Source organism: Oreochromis niloticus, linkage group LG6 (genome assembly GCF_001858045.2).
Source record: "Oreochromis niloticus isolate F11D_XX linkage group LG6, O_niloticus_UMD_NMBU, whole genome shotgun sequence".
Lineage (NCBI taxonomy): Eukaryota > Metazoa > Chordata > Actinopteri > Cichliformes > Cichlidae > Oreochromis > Oreochromis niloticus.
In genome coordinates, this window is record NC_031971.2 from 24601905 (window position 1) to 24623200 (window position 21296).

Consider the following 21296-nt stretch of genomic DNA (forward strand, 5'->3'; position numbering starts at 1 on the left):
TGCTGTGGATTACATATGGTTTACACTGTAAATCACCAAAGCTGCTACGTTTTCTGAAGTTAACCAAAATGAAGAAAATGCTTGAAAATCCTTTTTTTTTTCCTTTGTTTCTTTTTTTTTTTTTCAAATGAAGATAATTAAGGTAAAAGTGATTGTAGATGATTTCTTACACAGCTCTATGAACTGTTTCTGTATATATTTTCTGTAAATATGTCTTGGTGTCGTCTTTTTACGTTTGTAAATTTTAATCAAGAAACACTGTAAATAAGTAATAGATTATTATATTTATTTATGGAAATATGAGAGCTACGGTTTTTGATTGTTGTCTGCTGGCTGTGAATGTGGTACTTACTACATGTTAAGTGAGGTGTTCTAGTAGAGGTGGGCTAACCTCTACATCGTGCAGCTGTTATTTAAGTTATGTCAGTCAAACCTTTGCGTACGCTGCTCAGTTTCCCAGACATGTCACCACACCCGAGGACTCTTATTAGCATTTTATGGTTTACACAGCAGCACTGAAGAAACTGTTATTATTCCTCACTCCTTTGCTTTTTCAGTTCAGTCGTGAATCAGATAACTTATTTTTCTTTTTCTTTTACTGTGATGTTTTGTTTTGATTGTGGGATTGAGGCACATACAACACGACTGTACACAAAGCATGTTCTCATTCAACTCAGAATGTATGCATGAGTCTCTTTGTGAAATGCACATATCTTTTTTTTTTCCTTTTTGGTTGTGTTGGTATTTTTTTAATAAAAAACAAAAAAGGAAATATTTCTAATGTCTCCCTTGGCTTATTTAAAAAAAAGAGATAGCATGTATGGATGTGGTGCTGAAGTACCTTAGTCTCAGGAAATGCAGTGCAATAAATTGCGTAAACTTCTCACAGGTGAAAAAATAATGTAACCATTATATTGAGACCCTCTGTAGTGTAGTGGTTTACACATTTCTTGACAAGGGAGATGTCCCTGGTTCAATTCTGGGATTATGACCCTTTGCTTTGGTCAAGTAATAAAGTTGTTGCTGTAGCTTCAACCTCTTCCGATTATCGCTCTTCTCCGCACACTTAGCAGTAGGTGAAGTTGTGCCAGAAATTTCCATTGTGTTTCAATCTCGGGAGGAGACACAGGTCCCTCGGGGGGTTGCATCAGAAACAGTATCCATTTGTGAATAAGAAGCAGCTCACAGTAGGTTTGTAAGTACTACACAGCCCTAGTGTGATGATTAAAATTATATCATACACAACATATCACATAACACAAGCACCTTCAACCCCGGGGACACTTGTACTTGGACCAAGAACAACCTGAGCTATTTTTTAAGGTTTCTAAGTGTGGTGCATTAATTGAAGAGGATCCACAATGGACGTATTCACTAATACTATTTTTATAAGGTTGCAATTTGAAGAAAAACCTGTGATGATGAAGATAGGGAGACTTATAATAGGTGAAAAAAAACTTTCATCCTCGAGCTCGATTCTTTTTTCAAGTGGACGTTTAAAGCGTTTAAATGTTAAGCTGATCACCTGGCTGAATGTTTGCCCTTCACTGCCAGGGCTAATTATTTAACACAACATACAATGGCTGTCTGTTGACCCTGTTTTTCCTTTTGTTGCCTAGAAATGCTGCCATTACTTTCCAAACACAATAAAATAAGCACACAGTGTATATAGTGCTGCAGCTAATAACCATTAAACTCTCATCCTGCAATTCTGTTCTTTGTATTTTTCCAGAGAACAATGGGGAACTTCGTGTCCTTAAGCAAACATAAACAAATCATTTTCATCTCATTTAAATAAGCGGCTGGTTTCACCTGTTGTTGTTTTGTTTTTTTACAGAGAGACATGGGGCTTAAAATACTTAAATAAAGAAAAGCCAATCCCCTCCATTCATTACAACAGACGGGGGCAGCTTTTTGATTCGGTTACAGCGCAGCAGAGAATAATGCATGCGCTTACTCTAATGCTTATTTTTCACTGGGAACTTAATGGGTGTCCTAATTCTGCAAAGAGTTTACTAATGGGACTTGAGTTGGTGGTTTATATTCTTGTCGTGTCATCTTAATGGACAAAAATTGATTTAAGTTTGAAAATATACCTTTTTTTAAATCTCTGTACTGAAAGATTCTGAGTGGAATCTCTCCCTATTTACCCATATGCATATGGGTATCCATTAAAGATAAATGGCCATACGCATTTATCCTTAATGCCCCGTGGTCAAGCAGGACACATGCATAATTCAGCCTAAGTCATTAAAGAAAAGGAAAGAAAGTGCAGCACTGTTTGAAGAGTCCAAGATGGCCTGACACACTAATAAATGAGAACAATCAAAACACATCCCCTCATAAATCTAATAACCCTCCTACATAACTCTGGTTCTCCTCTGTGTGTTAAAAGGGTAGTGCAGAGAACAGTAGTGCTGGTCACTAAGGAAGAGGTGGTATAGCTTTAATAGCAATTAGAATAATTTATCAAACTGATACAGCCCACTTCATGGAAAAATTAAGACACACCGCAGGTATATAAACCAGTGACAGAGACCATGAAGACTTCTTAAGTAACAACCTGATGAAGCCTGCGCCTCTTTCTGCTTAATCTAATTCTAGAGTCAGGGAAGAGATGGAAATTGAAAACAGCAAAAAGAAATAAAAGATTATCCTAAATTTGACAAATATTAAAAATACTAATACGACTCTTGAAGTATTTTGGGATATTCAACCACACACAAAAAATGAAGATGCAAAAGTAAAGAAAACTGGAAATATTAAGGAAAACACCATCAGCTTATAACACTATTTGGTCCTGTGGTATAAGACTTGGTTTTAAGACTTGTAATTTGTTTTTATTTTTATTTAGTTTTTATTTTTGGTGTTCAGCTGGTTTAATTTCCAGAGTGTTGCTGGTATCGTTGTGTTGTAAATTTATCATAAGGAGTTTGTTGATCAGATAAATGAGTGGTTGTGGCACAGTTTGCTGGTAGTGACAGGACAGGCAGGACTTGTCAGTACTCCACAACATCAATGTCAGAAGGTCCAGGGAAAGAGAGAAGCTGGGTGGTCCAGGAAGTGATCCAAGCAGGGGTTGAGGGAACCTGCTTGAGTTGAATGGCTGAGATGCGACAGGGTGTGGAGGGGAGCAAACAATGAACCAGAAGATAGGTGTGACTGCCATTGGACCTAACATTCTTCGAATGATAGAGCCACTGAGGCAGGTAGTCCTCCTGGAGTTGACTGCTCACTGGGAAGACCGGATGTCAGTGGTATTTGAGATGAAGAGGGAAGCTTACATTCCTCCAATGAGGTCAGGAGGCAAGGGTTTGCCAGACAGTCACTCTACTGGTCTATCAAGCTACTGGGGATCAGGGTACTGCAAAGCAAGATCGCCATCAGGCACATCACTGACACAGCTGAAAAGGGACCAAGATTGTTGTGGACCATAAACCTTTTCACAAGTTGGGACTGGTTACCCCTGACTGAGTCGTCTAGACAAGGGCGGATCATATTGAAAGACCTGAAAACCACGAGATTACATCACTGATGATGCGTCTAGGTTGCGCCATAGGGTGTGAGTCAATACTCAAGTTTCACATCATTGTTACTCTAAGTTTTTAAAACAAGAGGTGCAGTGATTAGCACTGTTGCCTCACAGCAAGAAGATTCTGAGTTTGATTCTACCACCTGGCCATGGCCTTTCTGTGTGGAGTTTGCATATTATCCCCGTGTTTGTGTGGGTGTGGGTGGGAATGGTTGTCTGTCTGTCTCTCTGTGGTAGCCCTGTGACAGACTGGCGACCTGTCCAGGTTGTACCCTGCCTTTCGCCCTGGTAGCTGTGATCGGCTCCCCCCCCCGCGACCCTGACAAGGATAACCAAGGCTCAATGGATGGAGTTGAGGAGATCAGAAATCAAAAAAATACATACGCAACACTTAGTATGGGTAACTCAGAGCTACATTTATTTTGCAGTATAGGCACATATTACTTGTCACACGCTACAGAAGACTTTCTGGAGCAGTCTCATTTCTGTGCTGTACTGGGTCGACATCTGAAAGAGACATTTAGCGAAAGTTATGAGGGCTGATAAACTGAGATAAACAGTTTTGTATTTTGTTGCAAAGTGTTGAAGTTAGTAAACATGACCTGTTATCTAATCTAGTCTGTAAATTACAACAGGTCATATACACTCATTCGCTTCCTTATTTTCACCTTATTAATACCAGGTGATGTGGGAGAATCCCAGTAGATCCGCAGTTTTTTAAATACTCAAACTGGTCCATCTGGCACCAACAACCCACGGTCAAAGTCACTTAAATCACTTTTCTTCTCCATTCTGTTGTTCAGACTGAACTTCAGCAGGTCGTCTTGACCATGTCTACATGTCTAAATGCATTGAGTTGATGCCATTATGACAACAGCAGTTGAAAAAAGTGGCTGGTGAGTATAATTCCCAAATACATATTAAAACTTAATACAAAGGCAAAGTTTATGAGAGTAATGAATCAAACAAACAAACAAATAACAATAAAAATAAACAATTTTTTGGGAAAACGGTATCATTGTGCTCTGAAAGCTTTACTCTAAGGTATGCTGAGTGAAAGAGAGTAACAGTCATCCTAACCCATATGTGGTATACTTCTGTATTCTGTGCAATAAACAAAAAAGGTCTTTCTATAAAAGCTAAAAGGTAACATCATGATAGGACAGAAGGAAGTTAAGTGAGTTTTCCTCATAAGACTCAGCTGATTTTAACAGAGAAGTAATAACATGAATAAAACTAAGTCATAAAGGTTTAATTTTATGAACTGTGCATGCGGCACAAGTATTACTCATGTGATGGTTACCTACATTACTATCTATCTGTTTGCATATTAGAGGGACATGTCTCCTTGCAAGGACAAGAAGCAAGCCGTAAAACATAAATAACATAAATAATTATTGGACTTATTTTAGGATTGTGTTTATGACTTGGCATGTCATAAAAAAAGCTAAGGAGCTAAAGCGTGATTTGACGTCACGTTTGGGCCCTGCTCGTACAATGGTATATGCTGCATCATCGTCACGTTGCCTCACTGGAAAGCTGTGGTATGTTGTCTGTCAAGAACTGGGATCCACAATCCACCTGAAAATGTCCACACCCAACAGTCTTGCATCTGCTCTAGGCCAAATGTCGACTCTATATTTGCACAATTGCTTTTCTGTCAGCTTGTGGTTGCAGTTTTGAGTCAAACGATTTGGCCTGGTTGCACGTACAGTAAAACAGCATATCCAGAAAGCTAAACCTTATTTTTCCATCGTCACCAGCATCATTGTTGACAGTCGGATAGTTTGCTTGAGAACCATTGTTTGTACACCCACGAGACAATAGATACCCTTAGGGCTCAGGTGACTGGTGACACCTGTTCCCTGCTGTGCTGGCTGTCATCTGCATCTTCTAATCGCCTCACAATTTACATATGTTTGTTGTCCTCCGATTGGCCTAGTGGGAAAAAAAAAGGTGGAGCTCAATCTCACACCACTGATTCGTAAGCAAAGGGGGAGTGTTTACGAAAACCGGCAGTGGGAGGAGATGGGTGACAGATGGAGAACAGATATTCCCCTGTCAGGTTACCAAACAGAGTACCAAATGTCCCGATGGCAAGGTAACAGCAATAACCTGTTTTGCTTTTGTTTGACAACGCAGAGGCCAAACGGGTTGCCCATCTCTCGGCTGATACGTGTGCTGTAAAATGAAAAGCTGTTTGTTTTAACACACTGTAAAATGAGGGGGCTCCATTGAATGAGGAGAAAAGTGTAAAGTCAGGTACATCTCTGCTGGACAGTCGACATCCGGTCCAAAGCTAGCACTCACAGCCTTTATTTTCACTGATATTAGTTTCACCCTGAGCCACCATGCTGAGTTCAACCGCCCTGATCCCAGCAGCCTCCGTTTGCTTTCGCATAGAGCTGACAGTCAAAGTTTTGGTGTTTCCCATAGAATCATGATATTGTATTACACTTTATCTCACACATCCAAGCTCACTAATGTTTCTAGCACCTGTGGAGAGATAAGGATACAAATCTCGAGTCATTATAAGTAAAAAATTAACTCTTATGCTTAGCTAATGCCTAAATATGGTGAATTATAGTCAAACAGTGAGTTTCATCAGTAAGAATGCACATTGCTGTGCTGTATATTTACCATGTTCAGGTGAGTTTTAAGGCTATTTTGCATAGTACAAAATACCACCCTACTGTATCAGGAGATATCATGGGAGCATCATGTAAAATAGCAGTTAAAAAAATAGTTCATTAATATTAATCACAATGATTAAGTGGTTTAATTTGAGTGGTATTTTGCTGAAATTTCTTACATTTGCTCCTGATTTTAAGTCACATTAAGACAGATATGATCAGAGTACTGAAGATCATTCAAACCTTTTCTATTTTATATATAAATGAATGTATTTAAAATAATTGTGACTTCATATAAAGGCAACAGATATATTTCCAGTGTCATAGTAAGACACTTTAGATCCTTCATCTTTCAAGGTTGCCCCCCCCCCAAAATGTACCAACTGTTAGAACTGACGATGATCATTTTCTGCTGATGGCACTGTGGAAAACTCTGCACGGCAAATAATATTAATAACGTTAGGGCATTGTGAGTGATTGTTTTGCCAACAAAATGCAGAAAAGGTATGGGAAAAGAGAAGAAAATATATATATTCTATCCAAATAAAATAAAACCATTTTTAAGTTTTAATTATTTATTTATTTGTTTTTTAATTTTGTACTCAGATAAAAAGCTGGGATCTAAGATTAATATCCACTTTGGCTACAACATAGCAAATAATAGTTAATGCTCCACTGAATTTGAGATTCTGCTGAACATTTCAGGTCAAAACCAATCCTCAGTCATGCTCGCTTTCTTAAGCTGACATGGATACAATTTCCAGTGGATGCAGATTAAAACATCTGAAGTATTTTGATACAATTAGGAGTGGGCAAACTGTTGTTTTGCTGGCAGTTAAGTGTGTAAGCAGCAGGAAATTATTTTTCTTCTCGTCTGACTAATGCTTCCCTATGCTTGCAGCCGTTTCTGTTCTGCCATTGTCATTTCTGTATAGTTCAGATAACATCAACTAATGACGGAGAGCCAAACACGTACTCTATTTTGCACACTGCTAAATGTTGAAGGAAAATACAATTTTAAAAGACGCTGGTATCTAAAACTACAAACATTTCTAGACCTCGAATTTAAAAAAGCTGCACAATGCTAAGAAACTGTAGCGGTGCACGATTTTAATTAAAATGCATGATATAAAATGACTAATATCGTGGCGCACCAGCCTATTCTGAGTCAGTTCTACTGTAGCCTATATCCTGTGTGAATGCAACATGCCTAAGGTGTGCCTTTTTTTTATAGCTAAGATAAAGTAATTTATCATTAGAAAAAATAGTGACGAGATAAGGGGAACCAACCCTATATTGTCAAAAGGAGTGGGATACTGGAAACGGCTGATCTCCATCTGGTGTCTTGATGCAAATGTTCACACGCGCATGTTATTCTAAGGCAAGCCTCTTTACACACAGATGATAAGTGGAGGCTGAGATCTGAGGCATAATACCACACGGAGAGGCCGAGCTCCCGAAGCACGTGAGCAGAAAAATGTTTGTATAGCCCTGAAGCTAAAGACAGCATGCCACACTCGCAGATCAAGGTAGAACAGGATTTAATCTTCGGGGGATTAATAACACCCAATGTGTCATTTAAGAGAAGAAACAAGTTGAAGAAATGTCATATTATAAATGTCAATAGTGAATACAGAAATATCAAGGTTAAACAATGAAAGAATTACTGCAAACAAATCAAAGAAGAATAATCTTTTAAAAAGCAACAAGCGTAAACCGAGGTCACCACGTGTCTCAGATATGTTTACATTGGATTTCTGTCTTCATGGGGTTCTTAATAGGGCTCATAAATGTGTGCAATACCTGTGATTCCAAGTATAAGTGCATGTACTACACTAAAAGTAGAGCCAAGGTTTGCTGAAGAATATTTCATCTGATAGTGGGTGAAAAATGGATTTATGGAGGAATCCAGAAAAGATTTCAACATTGGTAGGACAAACAAACTCTAGGCAGAAAGTCCAAGCAGGGTCGAAACAGGTGACAGCGCCAAGCAGCACTGCACCACCAATAAGCTAATAACCACCTAAGTAAAATTTGTAAAAATTTGTATTTACATGTAATATTTAGAGACATGGATAGATGTTTTGCATGACTTTTGAATTTTGTGTCTAATAATTGATCTGTATACTTCTTTTTAATTTTATTTTTGGTCTTCTGTTTGAATTTTTCAACTTTCAAAGTACTTTTATTAATATTATCATTACGAGAAGAAATGGTAAATGGCCTGTATTTGTATAGCGCTTTACTAGTCCCTAAGGACCCCAAAGTGCTTTACACATCCAGTCATCCACCCATTCACACATCGGTGACGGCAAGCTACATTGCAGCCACAGCCACCCTGGGGTGCACTGACAGAGGCGAGGCTGCCGGACACTGGCGCCACCGGGCCCTCTGACCACCACCAGTAGGCAGTGGGTGAAGTGTCTTGCCCAAGGACACAACGACCGAGACACATCGAACCGGCAACCTTCCGATTACAAGACGAACTGCCAACTCTTGAGCCACGATTGCCCCTAGAAGAAGAAGAAGAAGAAGTATAATGAGTTCAGTCTTTATTCTTTCTTTAATCTTTATTCAGATTCCCCTGAGTTGTTACCGCAGCGATAACTATGCTTCCTAGGGTCCACAGATAAAAACAACACAAAACATCCAACCATCGATCTACAGACAATCAACCAATAACTTAAAAATCACAATTACATCAATAAAATAAAATAACAAGTATTTCCTTTAACATATACAACAGTCACACAACAACAAGAAAATATATTACAGATGCTTAAAATAAGAAAATGTTACTTGCGACTTAAGATTTAAGCTAACATCATACCTACCCACAATCTTCACAGGTGAATAATCAGGTGTGCTTAAGAAGTGCTGCTTTTACTGCTTCTGAAAACCCAATTCCAGTTATAAACGATATAAGTTTATGGCATTACTTTTTAACTGGTAATATGAAGCAGTATTTGGAGGGGCTGGTAGGATGGACTCTTATTTGGAAGAAGAAGACCAACACTGAAAAACCTCTCGATCAACAAAGGTCACGAGGTCACACACTTGTCGCGGTCCCTGCTATGATTTGTCGGTTTGTGGCGCACTCTGGCGGCTAAAGCGGGGAGCACACCCTTCCTGCACTTCATTTACTCAGGTGAGCTAGTTAATGTTTCACCTGCGTGCAGTGACGTCACTGGACCTTCAGGAAAAAGACACCGTGGAGTCCGCGATCAGCCCGACCGGAACGGTTCCTGACATTTTCAGGACAAAGCTGCTGCAATAAGTCTTGAGTTAGGCTTTAAACTCAGTTTCGGCGCTTCGTGAAATCTCACGCTGTTGGTCCCCCGGGTTCAGACACGATGTCCGCCTCCGCTATCTTTGTGCTGGATCTGAAGGGGAAGGTAAGAGCAAAGCTCGAGCTAATTTTAGACAACTGATAATTACTTATTCCTGTGCGCGTGGCAGGAATAAGTAATCGGTTTTGGTTACTGGGTTGAATTTTTTGGTGCTCTTTTAACTGTTAAACATTAAACGCGTTGTTAAAAATTAATAACAGATCTTGCGACACACTCTTTCTTGTATTTCTTATTTTATTTAACTTTTAGTTTTCTACTTCCGGATACATGGCAATGTAAATTAAGCTTTAAACAATGGAAGCGAACGCGTGTGGCAGCACATGTAGCCTTCAGGTAGATAGTTTGTGTCACCGTCACGTTTATGTTTACACAGGAGCCTGCATGACTCTGGCATGACAGACAGAACATGTAACTTTAGCCTCGAGTTAGTGTTTCTCGTGGTTTCATGTTGTGTGTGTGATCTGTTACATTTTATCTACTCGAACCCAAGCTCAATCCATACATTTTGTTTTACCAGCAAGTTTCAAGGTTGGTTGGTTTTGCATGTGTCGTTTCCAAGGCCAGTCAACACTGAGATGGAGAGGGGGTGTACCGAATATAGATCTGTTTTTGGAGGGGTCTGGATTCTGATTGGTTAAACAAATCATCATCAAAAACTTATATTTACACTTTTATTCCCTTACACCTAAGGTTCCATCACCAAATAATAATATGTCCTTCTCATGCATGACCTGGGTGAATTAGAATGTTGTTATACATGTCATGACACAATCAGTCCCATCAACAACTAAAAGAAAAATATTTATGGATCCTAACTTTATACTGAGCTATCAAAAAGACTATTCTCTTTGAGCTTTCCACTTTTTAATACTTTTAAAATGAAGGGGCAAAAAAAAGGATGATTATTTCCATTCAGAGTAGATTAGCAACCACTTCAGAATTAGAATCAGAATACTTTACATAATTTCCTTAGAGAGTATTAAAGGACAAAGAAATAAGTAAGAAAAAAAGTTAGAGTAAAGAGAAAAAGCAGGAGCAACTGAAACCGGCTGCATGCTGGTGGACACATGTGCACAAGGTTTTCTCTTCCACTTCTACAGGGATGTGAAAACAGCATAGAAATTTAGTCTACTTTATAGCTAGAACTCATAATAATAATAATATTAGTCACATTGTAACTAATCATTGTAATTATTGTCTCCGCATCTGTGGTAAAGTTTTGTCATATTGGTGATTAAAAGCTTTAATTTTCTGCTATTATTTTACTTATGACTGGTATTTTCTTATATTTAGTGGTTTTGTCTTTTGAAATTGCCGTTTGCCAGTTTGATTTTATTTATCTCATAATCTGATCATTAAAATTTCTTTTCCTGTCTGATCAGTTAAGGGAAGACAGTTAAGCTGTCAGGGTTCAAAATTTTCGATAATATGCTTTTCCCCAGGTGATTACTTCCATTAAGAAACATTTTTCCGGCTGCTTCCTTTGGAGTCTGCCACAGTGGATCATCTGCCTTTATCTCACCCTATCCAGTAGCATCCTCATCTGTCACACCAACCCTCACCATGTCTCCTTTTGCTACATCCATGAACCTCCTCTATGGTCTTCTTTCTGTCTGACAGCTGCATATTCAACATCCTTTGCCCTCCTCTTTGCACATGTCCAAACCATCTCAGCCTCACCTCTCTGACTTTGCTTCCAAAGTGCTCAGCTTGTCCTGTCCCTCTGATGTGCACATTTCTAATCCTGCCCAACTTGGTGGTTTGTGTATTTTAACGTGTATTAAATGTACATAACAGGAATGTGAACGCTGAGTAAGGCCATGTTCCAATTTCTTGTTTACTTTTATTCACACATCAGAATTTATAGGTTTAAATGTGTAAATGAAGCCACGTTTAATTAAAGAAAATTAATTTGTGTAGATAAAGGCTTGGGTTTTTTTTAAGGATATTTTAGTGTTTTAACAGATAACACGTTTGTATAAGAAATATTATGAATAAAAGACCCAGAACCTTAAAAAAAGGTTGATGTCTGAGTCTTGTCTTAATCTCTGTGACAAATTTTTATCATTTTGTCCCACTGTTAGGGACAAAATGATAATTTGAGAAGAGTATTTCTTAAAAATAAAGACAATTTTAATATTTTTCCTCATCAGTGTTGTTTAAAATCAGTGAGCGTAGTTCTTTCTACTGAGAATCACAAGATCAGTTGTTATTATTGTGATTATATCCAATCATTCTCCTAATTGCTTTTCCAGTTGAGGGTCTGTGTGAAACTGCTATTGTAATATCCATTGCCTTCCCATCATTGAACAAAATGACACTAGAAGTCATTCTATAAGTAGTAATTTCTATATTAACAGTTGTCTCGTAACCACGTGCTGGTATTCTTCCTTCTTCAGGTGCTGATTTGTCGGAACTACAAAGGCGATGTGGACATGTCAGAGATTGACCACTTCATGCATTTGCTCATGCAGCATGAAGAGGAAGGTCTTCTCTGTCCCGTAATGTCACACGGCAACGTTCACTTCATGTGGATCAAACACAGCAACCTCTACCGTATCCCTGTCCTGAGTGTTTAATGACATCCTTTGCAGGCAATGACCATTAGCAATCATATGAAAAGATGAGTCCTTGATTTTTACAGCAGTGTTTTTAACTTCAGAACATTCCTTGACCTGATCTCTATACAGTTGTGGCTACAACAAACAAGAACTCCAACGCTTCCCTGGTGTATGCATTTCTTTACAAACTAGTCGAGGTGAGCGATGCCTAGTGTGGTGAATAATATAAATATTTCCTGTTGCCTGTGCATCCTGTTTCCAAAGAAACGGTTTTGTTGTTGTGGGACATCAGTGAAACATGACAGTCAAAGATGGCTGTAATCCAGAGTAAATTCTGGCAGTTACTCAAATCCTGTCCAGATAATGACGGTGTTTGCATGTCCGTACACAGGTGTTCACAGAGTACTTTAAAGAACTGGAAGAGGAGAGCATTCAGGATAATTTTGTGGTTGTCTATGAGCTGCTGGATGAACTTATGGACTTTGGATTCCCTCAGACTACTGACAGCAAGATCCTACAAGAGTGAGAATATTAAAGATGCACACCCACACATACAGCACATATGTGGTTTTTAAAAAAAAAAAAATATTTAAAAGCTAGTCTGGTGTTGCATGACAGCAAATCTTCACCTCTTATCTGCTGTAGGTACATTACCCAGGAAGGTGCCAAGCTTGAAGTAGCAAAGAGCAAGGTGCCGACAACTGTGACCAATGCTGTGTCCTGGAGGTCAGAGGGTATCAAGTACAAAAAGAACGAGGTCTTCATTGATGTCATCGAGTCCATCAATGTATTGGTAAAATGAAAGAAAGGATTTCTCTTTCCCTTGGACTTGCATACTGACTATTGGTTCAGTTATGCAATGACTACGTTATTGATTCAATTCTGAAGTCTTGTTCAATTCAGTTCTATAGTTAGTCCTGTAACTAACTGCTTATTTACATTTTTGTAAAATTTAGGAAACACTTTAATTAGGCATTGGATCTGGATGAATACAATATTCAAATTAAAAATCTTTGCTGACATACACATTTGGGGGTGGATTCAAAGTCACCCCAAAAATTAAGGTTAAAGATTGAAATCACAGGCTGATATAGCTCCTACATTTTGGTACTGTGTCCAGTGGCATCTCCTCCCAGAACTCGAGTAGGCCATGAATGAGATTTTGGACAGTCTGTAGTGCTGTCGGATGCTCCAATTGGATTCAGGTCTGCTTTGATCTTCCATAAAATCGTGTCTCATGAGGAGGGGCAATGTCCTGCACTACGAGTAGCCCAGGGCCCACTGCACCAGTGTGAGGTCTCACTGTGGGTCTGAGGATTTGGCCAAGTTTGTTCACACAAACAAGGAATTTGACTTGTTCACTTTACTCTTCTGCATGCAAAAAAAAGCAATGTTTTTTAAATAGGCAGTATATATAAAAAGCAAGAAAAAAAAAGTCTTAGAGAGTCTTAAAGTCTTAGAAACTATACAAACTGTAAGTGTAAAACTTAGTAGTGCAATATGCACGTGACCTGAATTTCATCCTGGCACCTAGCAGCATTCAGGGTAGCATGATGAGGTCTGTTTAGTCCTCCGAGGCTATGCTTCTCCAGACCATCACTGACCCACCCAACCAAACCAACTTTTTGCAGGCAGCTATGGTTACCACTGTGTCTCCAGACTCTTTAACGTCTGTCACTTGTGCTCAGTGTGAACCTTCCCATCTGTAAAGAGAACTGTGTGCCAGAGCATGATGCAGCATGCATGGTGCTGACACAGGATGTCAGGGCCTCATGCCATCGACATGGCATTTGGTTCTGACAGTTATGTCAGTAGAGCACTGGAAGTTATTTTGTAGCGCTCCAGCAGTGCACCTCCTGTTCTGCCTTGCAGAAAGAAGCAGATACTCGTCCAGCTGTTGACTTAAAGTCCTTCTTACAGCCCAGACCAGTTCTCCTCGTGTAATGGCCACTCTCCTCGTTTCTCCTCCACGTTCTTGAGACTGTGCTCGGTGAGACTGCAAACCTTGTTTTGATGGGTGTTCCTTCTCCAGTGCACTTGACATCTCTGATGTCACCTGATGCAGCTTAAATGGATTTACAGTGTTTTATCTTTCCTAACTGGACAGCTTGATATCCCCGAAGTGTAACTGATATTGTACTGTGATGTCCCCTTAAATTTTAGCAGTGTGTTAGTGAAGCCATTGATGTATTTTGTCAGTTTAGATGACAAAATACTTTTTGGGACAAAGTCAAAATCATTTATTTCAATCCTTTTCTTCTCCTTAATAATTGTTCAAATATTTGTCAAAATAACTCATTTTTAAAAAATTTAATAATTTCATTTGTTTAGGTGAATGCTAATGGCAGTGTGATGAGCAGTGACATTGTGGGCAGCATCAAGCTAAAAACCATGCTGTCGGGGATGCCCGAACTTCGCCTGGGGCTCAATGATCGAGTGCTTTTTGGCCTCACTGGACGTACGTATGCGACCCCTGTGTACCCATTATCACTGTGTTACCCCAGTCTTAGATGAAAAACAAGTTGGTGCTGTTTATTTGTACTTTAAGTACACTGTGTTGATTTTTGCTCAGGTGACAAAGGAAAGACGGTGATGATGGAGGACGTGAAGTTTCATCAGTGTGTCCGTCTGTCACGTTTTGAGAGCGATCGAACAATCTCCTTCATTCCTCCAGATGGGGAGTCTGAACTCATGTCCTACCGCATCAATACTCATGTATTGTCCAGCTCACTACTTTTATACTCATATGAAATTCATATATTTGTTACATTTATTAATCTTTATGTTTTGTGCACTGTAGAAGTTGCTAATAGAATTACTTCCTTGTACTAGTTACAGTACTATACATTAACGCATGGATTAAATTAACGTTTAACTGAATTATTTGCATGTTAAGTAGATAAAATGTGAAACTTGTGAAGACATTTGTGTAATTAAACACTACCTTTTGTCATTTAAAGGTGAAGCCTTTGATATGGATCGAATCTATCATAGAGAAATTTTCTCACAGTCGAGTGGAAATTATGGTTAAGGTACTGTACTCAATTATATTTGGGTTTTTTTTAACCACAGTTGCATTTATATCTATGGTTTACCTGTTTAGCCCCAAACCTGCTAGAGGCAAACTGTTAGAGCAAAAAGTGATTTCCATTGTTCCATTTTATTTATATAGCCCGATTTCACAGAAACAGTTGCTTCAAAGTGCTCCATATTGTAAGGTAAAGACCCTACAGTATTAGAAAAAAACAAACCAACAATCACACAACTCCCTGTTAACCATCAGTAACTGTCTTTGTTCGGTTTCAAAAACTAATGACATCCCTACAGGCAGCGTAAGGATGGGCAGTCTCCCTTAAACAACAAGAACAAGGTGGCTTTCATAAGATATCCTACTATAACATCCCTGTATTTGCAGGCAAAGGGACAGTTTAAAAAGCAGTCTGTGGCAAATAACGTTGAAGTGAGGGTCCCTGTCCCCAGTGATGCAGACTCGCCAAAGTTCAAAACCAGCACAGGAAGTGCCAAATATGTGCCTGAGAAGAACCTGGTTGTGTGGACCATCAAGTCTTTTCCTGTAAGAAATTCACAACATGTTGTAACTATTGCAGACTAAAGTTATGCTTTCTTGTGTCTTACACATTTTTACTGTGTGTGTCCATCCATGCAGGGAGGTAAAGAGTTTCTCATGAGAGCTCATTTTGGTTTGCCCAGTGTGGAGAATGAAGAGATGGAGAGCAAACCTCCCATAACTGTGAAATTTGAAATCCCATACTTCACAGTCTCAGGAATACAGGTGTGTTGTTTTCCTTTAACGTCAAAAAACCCAAGTAGTATGACTAAACTACAATCAAAGCATCTTTGTGGAATGTTTTGTATACTTTTTTTTTTATTATTTATGCATTATAAAGTTCTAAATGGTATCAGGGAAGCTTCCTATTCTGCTTAGTATACTATGAATGAAATTCAACACAGCCAGGCTTTCTTTGTCTTAATTGACTTAACAAAACCTAAAACCCCAGTTGGAGATAACGGGTATCATGTTGGCAGTTATCAGCTTTCTCCGTTAAGCCGAGCTTTCTGTGCACACTCACACAAAAAGGTGTGTTTCACGGGTCGTGTGACTCTTCTTCCACACAAAATGACTACTGTCCTACTCAATCAGAGACATTATCACAATCATACGATAATTACATGGCTATTAGAAATCTAAATATAATAATAATAAAATGCAACATTGCAAGCAAGTGTTAATCTAGCGATTACAGAGAAGGTTAAAATAAGCATTTAATTGATTTATCCATAAGTTTCTTTTGCGATCCTCTTCATTTCTAAGGTGATGACTGGACATTAGAGTCTAAATGTATCCAGTTTAAAGTATTAAACATTAAATGTAAATTGTCCCCCCAGCAGAGAATCTATAATGCACTTAAAACATGGTGTAGATAAAAGATGGCACTTCCATCCGGTTTTAAGCCAAAACTCTGAACATGTGATTTAGCCAGGCAAAAAGCGAGCCACTTTCCTGACACAGAAAACTCTTTAAGCTCAGCATAGCTCGCTAACCCATTAATCTCCCTTCGTAGTTCACCCCTTTGGTCCACTATCAATTGGTGTAATGATTGTGGGAAGCTGGACTTTAACTACGCAAATGTGTCTTGCTGCTTTTTTCCACCAGGTGCGGTATATGAAGATCATAGAAAAAAGTGGTTACCAGGCTTTACCGTGGGTCCGCTACATAACACAAAGTGGAGGTATATTAGTAGTCTGTTGGTCTTGTACCACGTTGTACCAAGCAGGAAGTGACCTACCCAGATGCAATAACTGAGTCCAATTTTAACCTTTCTAACTCTCTTTATTTATTTTATTTTTTAGATTACCAGCTGAGGACCAATGTGTAACACCTGCGGAGAAACTTGAATACATTTTCCTCACTTCCAGGACTTCCTAAGGAGCATAAATGATCACTTTAACTAGACTGAAAGAATGTCTTCAAATTTTCACCTGCTCTGTGTAACATTGATCTTGTTTGTTGTTGTTTTTTTAATCTGTGTGCAATTTGATTGTGATGTTTCTATTGTGTGAGCACTGCAAATTATTTAATTATTAAATTAATAAAATGATTCACATAGTACAGTTTGTAATCATTAACCTTTGTTAATGAAAAACGTTGTCTTTTTCTTGTGTTTTCAACACCAAAAAAGGTGGATTTTGCCATCGTATTGTAGTAAGGCTTTGTGCAATCACAGTCGCTAAATTCCGCCCAAAATTAAATGCTTACACCCGCCTTTTTCCACACTTGCCTCTGGAGAAATACACTTGAAGGTTAGAAATCTGAATGAACTGCCTTTGAAGACCTCAACGTATACGAATCGCCCGCTTTCTTCGCCGTGTGCGCCGATTGGTCAAATGCTCCTGTTACCACAGTGACAGCGTAGTAACAGAGTTGTAACTCCTCCCGATTTACCATATATGGAAGCGCAACACCCTCTTGGCGAGCTGCGATTGGCCAGCGTATGTTCTCCCCAATGTTTGTAAATTGTAGACTGGAGACACCGCTGTATAGCGCTCAGCGCGCAAATGTATTTTGTAATGTTGATAAACGTATGTTGTTTTAATTACTTTTAAAAATTACTGGTTCGTGGAGACAGCGGGGTCGAAAATCTTGGCGACGCGTTGGATATTGTGGAAGTAAACCAGGTAGCTTGAAAGCGCTTTCGTTTTGTTTTTTTAGCTCTCTTTTTAACGTTAGCTGTTAGCCGGGAGGCTAGTTGTTTGTGTCTTTCAGTTGACTTGCCTCTGGCGGTAGAGCTTATATTTATGTTGTTCAGCAGTACGCTTTGTCAAAGCGGCCGGCAGAACTCCGAATAGTAAGCACAGAGTCAAATAACATGGCGTCAGCGGGGAACTACGGCTTACGTTAGCCGGATGCTGTAGTAACGTTAGCTGTAGGCGACAATAACCTGCCAGACTCACTTTGTTTTTTTCCTCTTATCGTGTTTGTTTTGCGTTCTCGGGGAGCTCGTGGTTGAGCTTCCTCGTAACTGTGGTACGTCTCTCTCCGAGCAGGCAGGAAGGCAGACTATAATGGTCCTTAGTCAGATGGATGCCGGCAAAGCTCTGACGGCGGCAGCAGCCAAAGGGAACACCAGCGAGGTGCAGAGGATCCTGGAGGAATGCAGAGTGCATCCTGATACTCCAAATGAGTTTAGCAGGACGGCCCTACAGGTGAGGATCAATTCAAGTGTTCACGTGAGATCTATAAACATATAAAGAAGTATTAACAGCCCAGCTTTCATTCGTTGGACAAACATAGTTCGTCCTACGGTCTCAGAATAATGTCCTTCTCTTTTGTAACGATGGCCTGCGGAAAAATAACCAGCCGTTTCTCTCGAATATGCTTGTAGCGCCATGTTTTTAATGTTAGAGTAAAGCGTCCGAGTCACGGTGCCTGTAAAGACAGTAAAATTATAAATTATTTAACTTAAAGCGAAAACTTCTGCCCCCACAGCCCGTTTAGTTATATGGCCTGTATTTAGCGTTATAGTCATTTTATTAACAGCAGTGAATAAGAGTGATGCCTCACACTGGAGTCCACCTAATATGTCCTCACCATTTATAGACTGACCCCGAACAGGGATGTCGCCAGCAGTTATTGTGTTTATTATTTAATTCACTGTTCAAATTTAGTGAAAAAAGTGTCCCTCAAAATTTCTCTAAACCCAGGGTGATGAAACTCCGAGTTTGAGATATATCATATATAATAAAATATATTAAAAATCCTTCAAAATTTCAGAAGTGGAACTAAAAAACTGTTTGATATTTATTCTTTATAACTGACTTCAAGTATTATTTAAGTGCAGTAGTTAACATTAACTAATTTTCTTCTAAATCCAAAAAAACAAACAAAAAAAAACTAAATGAATGCAACACAATGGTGTAAAATTTAATGTAGGGCTGTTGTATTGACATGATTTGTTTTTCCTGCATAGATGTACTAAAGGCCTAATTCTTCCTACTTTGTTTGCTTGTGTTTATTACATTGAAAAAGGATCCGGCTTGACGCAAGACTGTTAAAAAAGTCACAGGGTTACACACTGGTGTTGAATTTGAGAGTGCACCGTCCTCACCTCTACTCTAATGTCTTCAACAGGTGATGATGATGGGGAACTCCAAGATTGCCAGTCTGTTGTTAGAAAAAGGAGCCAACCCCAACGTCCAGGACAGGCACGGGATAACACCTGTCCACGACGCAGTTCGAACAGGCTTTCTTGACACCGTGGAGGTTCTGGTGGAGTACGGCGCCTCGGTAAACATCCCGGACAAGAGTGGTGCGCTCCCTATCCACATCGCCATCCGGGAAGGCCACCGGGATGTTGTGAAGTATTTGGCGCCACGGTCCAACCTTAAACACGCCAACCTCAGCGGTCAGACAGCGATAGACGTGGCCCGAGCTTCGTGCGTGCCGGATATGATTGACTTGCTTTTTTCGCACATTCATAGTTAGCCTGAAAAGTGGGTGTATTTTGCCTAACCCTAACCTCACACTTTGTTTCGCTTCAGTCCTGGTAACTTGATTTTCGTTGCTGTGTAAAGGATTTTTTTTTTCTTTTGTTAACAGTGGCTCAGCATTATTATGTGACAGGACATATTGTCTTGGCAGCTTATTTTCAGTGGATGGGTGGCTATATACTGTAGACACCTCTTTTGCACAGTGCAATTTAGGCACCTTATATGAACATATACATATATATCTGTTTTCCCTATGAATTGGGAGTGCACATTTGTAGATAGTCCCCCCGCCCTCAGTGTTTTCTAATTATTTCCTTTGTGTAAGAATTGTAACAGTTGTATGTTTTTTTTTTTTTTTTTTTAATTTACAAACTTGACATTGTGCACCCTGATTGCTTTGCATAGTTGTGTTTCTATTAATTAGATGTACTTAGACTTTGAATTTACTCCTATTTATTGTTGAAATAGGACTGAATATTCCTCTTTGTAAATAGCAACCCTTATTGTGATTTGTTGAAATGTTATTTATATAAATACTTTTAAAACCTAAGTGAGATTATTCACTTCACTATTTGAAGAAGAAAGCACAAAATAAAGTGTTGAACTTGAGGTTTTGCTGTCTTTTCATTTTGATTTGGATTCCGTAATTGGCTAGTAAGAGCTACTGCTCTTGGGTTTCCGCTCACTGGGATCACTCAGGTCAACTCAGGGTTTTTTATGTGTGAATTTAGGGTGTCGTAACAAAAGGCTAAAGAGGAAGTGATTTACTTTTATTTTAATTTCTGGGCCTTAGACCTGTGGTGTCAAATATGTTGCCCATTGGTCAGAACTGGCCTGATGGGTACAATCTGGACCACTGGATGCTTGGTAAATTGTTAAAAATTAGTAGGAGTTTTCACCTAAGAGCCATGCTGACCTGGTTCGTTGAGTTTGATTGAAACATTTTTTTTAATGATAAAGTGGAAAAAATGAGAAATTCTGGTGTAACTAAATTTATTTTTCATTCTTAGGCTGGATTTATTACAGGTTTAATGTTTTCAGCAAGTACTTTTTTTTCTTGTTTTAATAGGTTATGATGCAATGATTTTACTGTTAAAATGAGATTGAACTGCATGTGGCCTATAAGTTTGACACTCCTGATGTAGAGAATGAAAGGAAAAAAAGGTCAAAAAGTAAATAATCAAGGTTGCAAGAGGATTAAAATGAATATTTTTACTTTTGTCCAGTACAATATGAATAAAAAAAAAACCACTTTGAAGTGGATTGGCATTTATGTAGCGCTTTCCGATGCCAAATGCTTTACACTATAAAGACACATTCATCAGCATATTCATATCAACCGTTTATTCTACCCACTATCCACACAAATTTAAAATCAACAGTTATAATCGCCAAGATACGTGCGTTTTCGGACTGTGGGAGGAAACCGGAGCACCTGGGGAAAACCCACACGAGCACAGAAAAAACATGCAAACTACACATCAGAAGGCCTCAGGAAGGTTCACATCCAGAGGCTTTTTTTTTTTTTTTCCTGTGAGCCAAAAGTGCTAACCGCTGCATCACCACACCACCTACTTGTCGCTGGAACATAAGAGTCCAAAGATAATCTTTTCTTCACTATCTCAAAATTCCCAGCTCTGTGACTCACAACGCTTTTCATGTTTTTAAAATTCTCAAAAAATGAAACAAAATAGATTAACACAACTGAAAG

At 39.0% G+C, this 21296-nt stretch overlaps 2 protein-coding genes across 2 annotated transcripts; both read left to right on the forward strand.

Moving 5' to 3' along the window:
* Window positions 1–9326: 9326 nt before the first annotated feature.
* On the forward strand, window positions 9327–17207 carry ap1m2 (adaptor related protein complex 1 subunit mu 2). The gene is made up of 12 exons (XM_003447879.4): window positions 9327–9560; window positions 11915–12071; window positions 12206–12273; window positions 12468–12598; window positions 12722–12869; window positions 14408–14534; window positions 14649–14791; window positions 15037–15108; window positions 15492–15650; window positions 15744–15869; window positions 16752–16827; window positions 16949–17207. Exons 1-12 carry the CDS (start codon window positions 9519–9521, stop codon window positions 16972–16974), a joined length of 1275 nt encoding a protein of 424 aa, XP_003447927.1. The 5' UTR covers window positions 9327–9518; the 3' UTR covers window positions 16975–17207.
* Window positions 17208–17553: 346 nt separating this feature from the next.
* cdkn2d (cyclin-dependent kinase inhibitor 2D (p19, inhibits CDK4)) lies at window positions 17554–20194 on the forward strand. Its single transcript, XM_003447880.4, has 3 exons — window positions 17554–17773; window positions 18143–18301; window positions 19227–20194. The coding sequence occupies exons 2-3, from the start codon at window positions 18161–18163 to the stop codon at window positions 19578–19580; spliced, it is 495 nt and encodes a 164-aa protein (XP_003447928.1). The 5' UTR covers window positions 17554–17773; window positions 18143–18160; the 3' UTR covers window positions 19581–20194.
* The last annotated feature ends 1102 nt before the right edge of the window (window positions 20195–21296 follow it).

Excerpts from the sequence above, each read along its gene's own strand:
- ap1m2 (XM_003447879.4), top strand. The coding sequence starts at position 9,519 with ATGTCCGCCTCCGCTATCTTTGTGCTGGATCTGAAGGGGAAG. Across the intron at positions 12,072-12,205 it reads CAAACACAGCAACCTCTACC|TTGTGGCTACAACAAACAAG; the intron begins GTATCCCTGTCC and ends ATCTCTATACAG. Across the intron at positions 14,535-14,648 it reads GCTTTTTGGCCTCACTGGAC|GTGACAAAGGAAAGACGGTG; the intron begins GTACGTATGCGA and ends ATTTTTGCTCAG.
- cdkn2d (XM_003447880.4), top strand. The coding sequence starts at position 18,161 with ATGGTCCTTAGTCAGATGGATGCCGGCAAAGCTCTGACGGCGGCAGCA. Across the intron at positions 18,302-19,226 it reads TTAGCAGGACGGCCCTACAG|GTGATGATGATGGGGAACTC; the intron begins GTGAGGATCAAT and ends TGTCTTCAACAG.